Source organism: Glycine max, chromosome 2 (assembly GCF_000004515.6).
Source record: "Glycine max cultivar Williams 82 chromosome 2, Glycine_max_v4.0, whole genome shotgun sequence".
Lineage (NCBI taxonomy): Eukaryota > Viridiplantae > Streptophyta > Magnoliopsida > Fabales > Fabaceae > Glycine > Glycine max.
In genome coordinates, this window is record NC_016089.4 from 30,908,225 (window position 1) to 30,920,475 (window position 12,251).

At 29.7% G+C, this 12,251-nt stretch overlaps 1 protein-coding gene across 4 annotated transcripts; it reads right to left on the reverse strand.

Annotated features, from left to right (window-relative positions):
- Nucleotides 1-2,848: 2,848 nt before the first annotated feature.
- TGA03 (bZIP transcription factor 3) lies at nt 2,849-11,562 on the reverse strand. Of its 4 annotated transcripts, none has more exons than XM_014767971.3 (11): nt 10,958-11,562; nt 10,667-10,767; nt 9,919-9,992; nt 9,614-9,739; nt 9,215-9,283; nt 9,043-9,102; nt 8,806-8,883; nt 8,329-8,407; nt 7,729-8,000; nt 6,370-6,609; nt 2,849-3,138 (listed from the first exon to the last, which is right to left on the reverse strand). In XM_014767971.3, the coding sequence occupies exons 1-11, from the start codon at nt 11,143-11,145 to the stop codon at nt 2,986-2,988; spliced, it is 1,440 nt and encodes a 479-aa protein (XP_014623457.1). In that variant the 5' UTR covers nt 11,146-11,562; the 3' UTR covers nt 2,849-2,985. The 4 variants fall into 4 exon arrangements, with proteins under 4 accessions (XP_014623457.1, XP_006575222.1, XP_003519053.1 ...); XM_006575159.4 differs by having other exon boundaries at nt 9,620-9,739; nt 9,919-10,007; XM_003519005.5 differs by having other exon boundaries at nt 9,919-10,007.
- Between the last annotated feature and the right edge of the window lie 689 nt (nt 11,563-12,251).

Consider the following 12,251-nt stretch of genomic DNA (forward strand, 5'->3'; position numbering starts at 1 on the left):
GTAATAATTGCCTTTGTGCATTAATCTAAATAGCATACCTTTGATGATTCTTTCTTCATGCTTTCGAGGAGCATATAACTTCAATAACTTATCTTCAAAAATAGTCTTTATCTGCTAAGTTTTGTCTATTCAATTAATCATCGAAGCTAATCAATCCATATACTTTTTGATTGCTCGAACATAATTCCACTATATTTTTTTTTTACTCTATTCGATTTTCATACATAAAATTTTTTCTTCAAGTACAACCATAGTGTATTACAAGTTGAAAACCTGTTTTATGGAAGCACAATCCGAAATGTTGAATACTTCTTCAGATCTAGTATATATATAAACAACAAAGTTGCTAGCAGCAACGAATTGCTCACCAACAATGGCAATTCCACTTGAAGTCGAAATTCGTCGCCTAATTTTCCTCATTATTGTTATGCCCCTCTTTGTTGATGATCCTGCAAATTCCAACGTTGTTGCCATCGAAAGAGCTTAATTATGAGTGACGTAGAGTGGGGGTCGATATATTGAAGCCAAAGAGAAAAGTATCGTGACTAAAAAATAAAGTTGGCATTCCCTAAAATCTCTCTATATATCTACGTTTTCTTGTGTTAATATGTGTGGAGAAAGAAATCAAGTTACTGTTAAGAGTTTTCTTTTTGAGAATCTACAAATATTAATTATTGCTTTTTAATTTGTTTTAGTAAAGAAATCGAATTTATGAATTTTTTTTTTCTTTTTTTTTTATCATAAAATCAATCTTTTAACTCTTATTAAGTTATTTTAAGAGTAATTTAATTTTTATTATTTATTTTCTTAAAATTTAATGATTTTAATGAGTAACTAATCTTAAATTTTAGATTTCAAAATGAATGGTGAAGTAACAATATCCTCCTCCCTCAAACACAAGGAAGTAGAATTGATTCTCAAGTAATTTTCACAATTTTTTTCAAAGACTCATTCGTGACAGGCCCGCTAAATTCACTCCAACTTTTATAACTTCATAAATTTACAGGTATTTTTGTGTAAGCCTCTTCAAGATTAACCCAATTTCACTATAACTTTATAAAGTTACAGGTATTTTTATGTAAGTCTCTTCAAGATTAACCCAAATATTTCTTTTGTCTTAAAATAAATATTGTCTTAAGTTGTTTAGAAAAATTAATAAATAAATAAAAAAGAATAATGATTTTATAAAATTAATCATAGTATTAATATTACATTGAAAAACTAAAGTAACACTTATTAGACATATTAATGAAAAAAATTAATATTATATTAAAAAATCAAATACAACACTTATTTTGAGATGTTTTTTTTTTAAATGTGGCACTTATTTTTTGAGACGAAGAGAGTAGTATTTCAAATGCCTCTTCAAGATATTAACCACATGTATTTTTAAATTATTTATATTTTTTATAATTTGAATATGTTTATTTATTTATTTTTAAATTAAAAAATACAAGTGTAAAACATAAAATCCTTGCTAGCTAACTATTATATTCAAAATTTACTAACAAACATTGGTTCACTTTGTAAGGAATAAACTCATATCCCATAGGAATATATGTTCTCTTTTCCCTAACGATATGAGAATTAAGTATCTTTGTAAGTACTTATTTAATCATGATCTATCTTGACACTGGTGAGTCCCTAAACCCAACTCTTCTATACTTTAAGTAAAAAAAAAATATTATATTCAAAATTCAAATTTCTAAAATTTTAAAAATATAACATAAATGTATATTCATTATTTTCCTTCTCAATTTAGTCACAAATAAATGTCACTATTTTTCCAAATTTTATATAATTTAATAAAATAATTTATTTTATCATTTAACTTTTACAATATCAAAACAAAAACAGCTGTTTATATAACAGTGAAGCAGTACATTCTTCTTTCTGTCTCTTATATATATATATATAAAGCAGTACTATCTGTTTCTTTGCGAAAGCCTTTATGATATTTATCACTGTTCTTCAATTAATTATTAAATATTAATTAATTATATACATTTATGGGTTAAGAAAAGCCTACATTAATTGTTCGTATTGAAATATTATTTGAATTAGTTATGTATATTTGTTATTAAATTAAATATTTTTCTTCTAGTCTGTATTTTTAAATTCTATTCAAATTAAAAAAAAACACATTCATAAAATACTTTATATAGTTAACTATTTTCCATTAGTTAAATTTTCTTTCTGACACGAGAAACTGCCTGTTTGCAGGCCGATTAACCATGAACCATACAATAACCGACCACCTAATTCAGTTCTTCATTTATGAAGAAAGGAAAACATGAAAAAGATATGAATGATCTCTCAATAAGGTATAACCAACAAAAAAATGACTTGACCAAAAATCTATATATTCACAAATCACAAATGGTACATATCAACAGCCTATGCCTGTAAAAAAGAAGAAAAAAAGCCTATGCATGCAAGTTGCAACCATTGAAGACCACGTAGACAGTTCAGTTCAACTCCTCAAGTTTCCATTTTGTTGTCCTCCGAAGGTAATAATATTCTGATTAACTTCTACACAATTAGCCAAAACCTTCTCTTCTTGTCTTTCAACAAAATTGTGATTACATTCTTTATCATTTACATTAATTTTTCATTTCTTGCTCTTCTGTCCCGGAAAAGAATGGCTGCCAAATATTTCTCATCTTTTGGACAAACTTAACTTCAAAAACTAATTCATGTGAAAGTTATCTTTATTTTAATCATTTAACTAGTCGATACGAGATCTTTAACATTACAATTACTTCTATTTTTAATTTGTTAATGTATATCTATATACATATAGATGGGAAAGTCCAGAGGGAGAGAAATCAAGAGGGTGGTACCAAAATAAAATTGAGAAAATATTAAATTTATAAGTTAAGAGAAATTAAGAAGCTACAAGGTCATATATATCTAATATATAGCTATCTAGCCATAGCTTGAGAGTTATGGAATGTCACTATTACCGCCGGCCGCCACCACTCACTACTGATCTTGGCGAGGACGAGTTGACCACAGAGAACTCAGGGCTCTGAGACGATGGAAGTACTCAGAAATTGCCACCAAACACCTCGCGGCTTGGCGTGTTGTTAGAAGTTGGTGGAGACGGTGAATTGTCTGGTGCCTCAGATTATCAGCCTGTAAGTCACAGAACAATTTCATCACTCTTCAGTTTTTGTTCATTAGATCCTCAATAGTAAAAATAATAAATATGTTTGACTTTATTGTTTCTTTTATTCCATGTACATCAAATGCATTGTTTAGGAGTATTAAAAATAACCATTTAAATACTTTTAAAAGATAATATTAAATAGTTTTCATATTTTTTATAAAATAATTTTTTGCTAGCTTGTATTATTAATTTGTATTTGTTAAAAGTTACATTCCACCAAGAAAAAAAGTTAAAAGTTACAAATTTATTTTATAAATAGATAATCAACCTTGAAATTGGGTTCCTTAAATTTTTCATGCATTTACACAGTCAATGAATCAAAACTATTCAAAATTGAATAGTTTAAATCTCAGATGTATAGTTTTTTAAATTTTAAAAAATTTGATTTATATATCAAAATAAAATGAGTCATCTAATCTTCATTTAATAATATTGATTAATTCCCTAGCTATGTGAATGTGTAAAAAATCTGACCACAAAACCTGGTGAGGTTATAGGCTTAGGTGAAAATATGTAAGTGATTATAGTCATCGCACGATATGCGGCAATTATAAAAGTACTATATGAGCTACATGGAATTTAGGAGCTAATGAACTGATAAATTTGTTAGAAACCTAGTCGGTTGTCTGGTTCTGAAACTAGAACCGAACTTGTAAAGTGCAAACTATCCCCACTGATTTATTGATTAATATGATAAAGTTTAGCTATAGCTAGTCTAATTTAGAAACAACGAAAAATATACAGAGAGAAATTTTAGCATATGGACAACGTTGGATTGGGACCTCTTTCATTAAAAGCAGCCAGTAGCTGATGGAAACATAAAGAAGCTGAATTTTATTTTTCAACTTTGTGACAGGATTTTAAAACATTGGATTAATTTCTGAATCCTAAATGACAAGAAGAAGAATGATAATCAATCAACCAGTCCACTAAAATCTTGGACCATCAAGTTAAACCAGAAGATTTTCAAGTGATCAACTTTGTGGCCAGTATTAGATGAACAAATATTATATCTTCCCATCCCCTATTAAATGTTATTAATCAAGAAAAAAACAAAAAGAATTACGGTCAACTAAGAAAAAGATAAGAAGACAAAAGAGAGATAATTTTTTATTTAATTAATTGACAGTTTTAAAATTGAGACAAGAGATATAATTTTATTTAATTAATTGACAATTTTATAGTTGAGACAATATTGAATAGGATAGTAGACAACAAATTTTTTAGTCATTGCTAAACAGAAACTACAACTTGGTCAAATTGAGACAGAACTAGCTTTCAGACTAATTAATAATGGAAAAGGTTTCTTGTGATAAAATTCATATTATAATCATTGCGATGAAGTTGGCTACCTAAGGATTCCTCTAGTTTCTGTTGATATTATTTTGATAGCTTACTTATCATAGTTTCAAACGTATTCTTCGGAGACTTGTACTTAAAATTAATTATTAATCATAGAAATTAAGCATAGTTGGTGAACCGACCTAGTACCATGAACGTCATAAAGAAATTTAAGACATCTTACAATTGCAGTCATCTATTTCTACTTTTTTTTTGTTCGATTTCCTTGGGTGAGTGTTTTAGAGTGGAAAGTTTTGGACCAAACATGTTCACACTTACGGTATACTAAACTATACCATATGATATGAGAACATTTTTCAAATAATAATTTTAAATGATTCAGTTAGAAATCCATTCCGTAATCAATGTAAAGATAATGAAGTTCAAATAGAAGAGTATTTACTCACCAAAATAAATAAGAAAATCTCAAATTAATATAATATATTTTAACTTAATTTTATGCTAGGCCATAAGTATATGTGTGTGAGCTTTTAGAAATAGCCAAAAAAGCAAGCTATGGTGACTGGTTGTCTTCAAGTTACGGTTACGACCATGACATCATAAAGGTATGGAATTCAAAACGTATCTTTCCACGAGGAACATATTAAAGAGGGACCACAGTTTTCCTTAGACTCACGTGTATGTGACCAATGTGGTACACTTGCTGATTAGTACTAACCTTAGGAATTCAATGTTAAATGCATTGATCAATTATTATCCTCACATTTTACTTATCAAAACAAGTTGTTAATATCTTACAGGCCGTGCAGCCTAAATATTCTTACTATGATACCTTTGCAAAAACAACGAAATACTAAACTTTCTCCTATCCTTTTGTGCGTGGTGTATAAATTAGTGTTTAATCCTAATTCAGAAGAACTAAATAGGGCATATGGATTTCGCTACTACTTTCAAGCTAAACTACAAATCTAAACTACACACACATATGGAGAGTGGAAAAATTAAATCAACTTACCCATATGGAGAGTGGACACACATATATGGAGAGTGGAAAAATTAAATCAACTTACCCATAGTATAAACTTGTAAAATTTTAGATTAACTCAAAATTGTGTAATGTTTTTTGTTGTTGTTGAAACAATTATTTTATGCTTTACACTTTGTTTAAATACATATAAAAAATTAATGCAATATATGTTTTTAAATTATATAAAATTTAAAACTATTATTATTATTATTGAGTTATTACATAATTTAGGTAATACTATATAATTATATATTGATAATATAAGAATCAATACAGTTCATTTTTCTATAAGTTAACTCCTCTCTCTAAATTTGCATTCCAAGAACACCAACCTCCCCGCCTGGCCCCCACCTAATATCAAAGTGAGAATCGGATTTTATAATCTATGTCTATATATAGATTCCATGTAACCACCTCATCAGATGGTGAGACATGCATGTAATTGTAGTTGTTAATCAAAAGGGTAGGTCTCCCTACCCATTCAAAGAGGAACAAATTCTCGTTCCTTACCTTACCTGACCCACACGACATCAGTTACGGAGTTAAACTTAGTAAAAATGTCACTGGGGACCACGAAAACTAGTTAACCAAGATCTCACGCTCACAAAACTTACCCAAACCAACCCACCACAAATTCAACATGCATTGATTAACATTAGTTGTTTTTTTTTTTTTATGTAGAGAAGATTTCATATATGTACTCATTTTTTTTTAGTGGTCTTAATAAGATCCGAATATATGACCTCATCATAGTATCTTAACCCCACCATTAGAGCGACCCTAGTGGGTATATATGCACTCATTTAAAAAGTTAGCAGAAAATATGGTTATATAATATAGTACTAGTCAAAGCATATATGTAACGTACCTGTCTCACAAAGCTTTCAAGGGTGGAGAGTTTGTTGATTGCCACAGCCATTTGTCCCATGTAGTTAGTCATATTTGGAGGACACCACAGAGAGTCTGATGTTATAGTCTCTGAGAGAGATTGATTAAGAGCATCAAGCCCTTGGGAAAGAGCCTCTTCTGCCTCTTGTGTAGATTGTTGCAACCCACATATCCCAAGTATTTGTTGCTCCGTAAGAGGCTCAATTTGACCCAGAATTATCTATAATTAACACACATTAATTAATTATTCAATGAAACATATATCATGTTATCAACCCCTCAAAATAAAAAGATATATATTAATTATATAATGATTGTGTCATTGTCTAGGAGTTAGGTTCATTTTGTTCACATGTGTGACATACAATTTTGTGGTCAATGAAGGGTTGTTTACTCATTAGCCACATTAGAAAGAAAAAGGGTGTTATGGAAATTTTAAAACTTCATTCCCATCAACTAGAGAGGAAGAAGACAATGAGAGATAAAGACCCGTGCCACTTTGCTATACTCTTTAATTTCCTTTCTTAGTCGGTCTCTGATTCCAACCAGAAATTGAAGTGAAAGCTATGGCATAACGGGAATGAAGCCTAACTCTACCCAATATCGGAAACCCTTCATGATATGATACCTTTAACTCCATATCCATTCATTGATGACATTAAATTCATCGCCCTTAAATTTTCTTTGGAAGCCCCCACCGACAAGTCAATGGATTCATAAGATCATCTTCGAAAGTTATCTAAAATTAGGAATGAATCCAAGGAAATCCATCTTTTTTTATTATTTTATAAAAAAAAAAATATCTGGACACTACTTCATTTATAGAAAAATATATAATAATCTTACAATTTACAATATAATATGTATGTTCAATCAAAGATTGTTCATTTTTGTCCTTTCCTTAAATTGATCTCCAAATCTATCTGTTTAAAATCCAAAAATTAATTTTTAATCAACGAAAACTTTTTTTTAAAAAAAATGAAAGTATTAAGTGGGACACATTAGAATTTAAAGGGAATCATAAGACAATATGATTTGTGGTAAGGAAGAAGAACATAAGGGTTAGAGTGATAAAAATGTTATAGGCTTAAATTCTCTCACTAACATATAATATACTAATTATTAATATTTATCGATAAAAAAATAACATAAGTGAGACACATTAGAATTTAAAGGGAATCATAAGACTGTTTGTTGGTTACTAGTTAGGGAGATGGATAAGGATTAGAGTGATAAAAAGATTATAAGATTAAATTTTTTACTAACATGACATATTAATTAGTAATATTTGTTGATATAAAAAATTAAGTGGGACACGTTAGAATTTACATATATATACCTTGATGAGTTCAGATGGCCTGAAGCCACCAATCCACATAAAGCAACGTTCGGCTGGGGTCTTCCACACGCCAAAAACAAGGTGGAATACGTCGGTTTTGGCCACCATGCTCTTCAGGTTCATTACTTGGTCATAGTGAGCCAAGCAATTGTCCACATATAAACGAAGCTCGTTTTCGTGAAGGTGTTCTTGGAGTACAGCTCTTAGCTCGCACACTATGCGGTGGTGCTCCTCTAACCATCTCGCATATTCCACGTCAAATATTGCAGCCTCTGAAATTAATTATTAAATGCACAAAGCTACATATAACATACGCACTAATGTCATATTCATATAGTCCAAGACAATATATATTAGGAGTGTTTTATTTATAATTACAAATAAATAACATATACAAGATATATTTACATTCTCAATTAATTATAAATTATTATGTATAATAAATTTATTATTTTTATAACGAATATCTTAGAAATTATAGTGTATAAAAATTAATAATATTAACCACTAACATTTATCGATAAAAAAATATTAATAATTTTTAATTTTATATAATTATAATATATAGAAATTAAACTATATAAGTATTAGAAAGATCACCTGAGCTAATGCCACTCATTGCCATATGAAAGCCTTGCTCCCCTCCCAGAAGTGCATTTCCACCACCCATTAATATGCCCTAAAATAGAAACATGCAGTACTTGTTAGTGCTATAGCAGTTCGAAGTTCATTGCATTATCGCAAGTTCGCAACTCATCATGTCATGCGCATTTATAACATTTTCTATGGGAAACGCTAATTTAATTAGTTTTAAAAAAATAATGGTTTTCTTTTCAAAACTTTGTGTGTATATATATATATATATATATATATATATATATATATATATATATATATATATATATATATATATATATATATACTAAACGCGTGTCTGTCTTGTCTGATGTATTTAAGACAGATAATCGTTCCTTCTTCAACTTTTTGAGCATATTTTAACAAAAAAATACTTTTCCAAAAATAATGTATTCAAGCAATGCACCAAGTCTTTGCCGCAGAGAAGAGGTTCTTCCTTACTTGAGCTCTAGCACGTTGTAACTCTTGTTCTATCTGATTAAGCTTAATCCTACTCGACTCTAGTTGCTGAACGTACGCCTGAGAGAGAGAGAAACACAAATAAATTGGTTACAACAATTTATTTATAGCTCAAAATTTAAATAGAAAGAGAGAACCGTTGACAAGTCTTGCCTAAAATGTGCATTAACAACACACAATACTTGAGATAAAATAGTCTTTCAGGGGAATTCAATGTACCTTTTTCCTGAGCCTGCTTTTCCTTGCTGCTTCTCTATTCTGAGCAAGTCTTCTCAGTGTCTGTGCACACCATTTTCAAACCACACATTATCAGCTTTAATTACCAAATCCAAAACAAAAAACATATACTAAAATTATTAAAGAAATGAAATTAATTATCAGAGTAATCAACCTTAGGATCTGGTGTTTTGGGTGCTTCCTGCTCAGAACTTGATGTTGTTCCCTTGAGATTGCCCTCTCGCTGATATAGCACATCCATATTTAAGAGGTAGTTAGTGAAAAAAAAATGAAAAACAATATTTTTATACATACATAAAATTGACAAAAAAAAAATTAAATAATAGTGACAACATAATTTACATGTAATTTTTAGAAATTCATGAATGAAATTTTAGTAACGTCAACATTGATAGTAACAACGTAATTTATATCTAATTTTTAAAAATTGATCACTGAAATTTTAGTGACGTTAGTATTAATGCAAAAATTATTATTAGTAATGAAAATTTTGTCTCTAATGCATTATTTTCTTGTTGTAATTAACGTTTCTGAGATACTCAAGGTTGTGAACCTTTACAGCTTTGGGTGGCTCAGGTGCAGCGGCGGCTTCGGTGTGTGGTTTGGGCTTGGCCATGGATGTCTCTGGCTGTCTCTTTGAGCCAGTACTGGTTTGTGTGGAGGGTAATCCCATGTTAACCTACCAAATACATTAGAGAAAATATTAAAATGTTACTTAAGTAGTAGAAGCTAGCTAACACATGGAATAATCAAGATTAGATATATAGCATTAATTAATTGACAATATACAATTTGAGAGTGGGATTAGGTTACTATTGTTATTGTTAATAATTATTAATTATTATGATATCATGATACCTTGGAATTGGATGGTGGCACTGCGTGCATAGGCTGAGATGGGAAAATGTTGAGAGTTGGTGGTGGCCTCATTCCTGATGATGAGTTCTCTTCAGGGATACATAAATGAGCAAAATTCAGCATCATCAATTATATGTAAATATAAATTTGACACAAACAAAGCAAGTAACTTATATACATGTGATCATAGAGAAATTGTGAGAAATAAAAAAATAAGAGACGTGTTTAATTTCCAAGAGACAAAATGATTGCAAAACAACACAAATAAGAAGCAAGAGAGGCGTGGGAAATTGTCATGCATATGTATACCTCTAGCCAGAAGAAGGAGGAGAGTGGAAAAGGTAAAAGGGAGAAAATTAAGAATCCATGTCCTATGTGTACCCTTTTTCAGTACATGTAGAGATCATGAATAAAATCAAGAAAACTAAGTGAGTGAGAGAGGATCAATTTTTCTTTTTCCTTTCTCCACTCCATTTGTTTTTTGCCACCCTTTTTTTTCTTCTCTCCAAGGATCCGGTCAAACAAAGTACTATACGGTAGATAAGATATGGATCTCCTGAAACATGCTTTTGCTGTGACCAAAACAAACGTTTCCTTAGAGAATCTTTCAAACTGAAATGAAAGAAAGCAAGAGAGAAAGTGCCCCTCTTTCTGATTTTGAACTGGAAGATCGTTGAAAGCAAAAGGTAACTTTTTGTATGCCTTTAATTATGTGTGAGTGTTATAGAGAGAGAGAGAGAGAGCTCACGTTTTTGGTCTTGAACACTAGAAGGGTCAGCCTGACCATCAAGATACAAAAAAAAGGCTTGATCCAATTCCCCCAAATCATAAGCTCCAGAATCTTTGCTTCTGTTCACATAACATAAACACATGTATAATATAATTATAAAGCAAATGAAAAAGAAATAACATTAATTAAAATAAATAATATAAAAAATATAATTGGTATATAAAAAAATATTCTTCTAAAACTGGATGATATATCCCTTAGCTTTGTAGAAAGTGCATGCACTAATTTTTATTAGTGATTATTACTCACAAGAAATTTCCTGGGATAGAGGCTGACGAGGAAGATGGCAACATTCCAAAAGAAATTTGTTGGTCTGGTATTTGATGATGATGAAAATGATGTTGTGGTGGTTGATGATGAAGATGTAAAGGTGGGGGGAGTGGTTCAATTTGAGTTGTTGTTGAGTTGGTATTTCCCTTAACACTTGAAGAAGCCATGATATTCAGAGACGAACCTAAAAACTTTGTCTCTTGTTCTTGTTCTTATGGTGTTTATTCTTCTAATTTATCAATAGCTATGGAGAACCCCATATTAATGGTGAAACCGCCTTCTGTTTTTTTCCACTTAAAACCATTTCCTTTGTCCACGCAAAGAGATTTAGAGAGAGAAAGAGAAGAAGGGATATGGGAGAGTCGGTTATAATTAAAACTTGTGCTGTGATCAAATAGCTATAGAGAGATTGGTGTAATTGAAGAGAGAAAATATAATTGAATGCTTGGAAACAAAAGACAAAGCTTCTTTTCTCTCTGATCTTTTACATCTCTAGCTATCCCACCCTTTTCTCGCTCATCTTTTTTGCTGTTGCAATTTTATTATTCAGACAAAGCGGTTCTCCCTGGATCCTCTTCAACTCTCTAGAAAAAATATATAACTAAGAAAGAGCACAAGAAAAGGGTGTTTTATTAGGAATAGAATCTTTATTTTTTAGCATCCTATTTTTTTTAGGTAAATATTAATTAATATCTTAAAGTATTGATTAAGAAATAAAAAAAAATTAAAATATTCAAATTTTACTGTTCGTTACTTTTTTTATGTTTTCTTATAATTTTTATAATAAATGTTTTCTCCTTATAATATTTTAACTAATGAGTTAAGTAAAATTGGCAGTGAGACTTTTTATTTTTAAAATGAAAGTTCATGCATGTATCACCCTGAGACAACCCTGTTCAAATAAAATGAAATAATATACTAACAAAATTTTCCTTTAGTGCATTTTATTATATATATATATATATATATATATATATATATATATATATATATATATATATATATATATATAAGTTTCAACTTGAAATTATTAGTGATTAAATCAAAATAATTTCATATCCATTGATTCAGGTGATTAATATTGATTTTGGCTTTTTAATTTATAAACTCATTTTATATTATTCTTTATTATTTTGTCTATCATATTTATGATTTTTCTTTTTCTTTTCAAAGTGTATACATTCAAAGGAACGTGAGAAATGTTTGTTTTCTAAGAAAAAAACACGTTTGGGTTGAGAAGGAGATTACTGGTGAAATGACTTTCTTGGGTGGC

Bases quoted from the DNA above. Each gene is read 5' to 3' on its own strand.
- TGA03 (XM_003519005.5), bottom strand. From the start codon at position 11,145: ATGGCTTCTTCAAGTGTTAAGGGAAATACCAACTCAACAACAACTCAA. The intron at 9,740-9,918 runs GTATCATGATAT...TGTATTTGGTAG, and splicing joins TGCCACCATCCAATTCCAAG to GTTAACATGGGATTACCCTC. The intron at 9,284-9,613 runs GTTCACAACCTT...GTGCTATATCAG, and splicing joins AGCCACCCAAAGCTGTAAAG to CGAGAGGGCAATCTCAAGGG.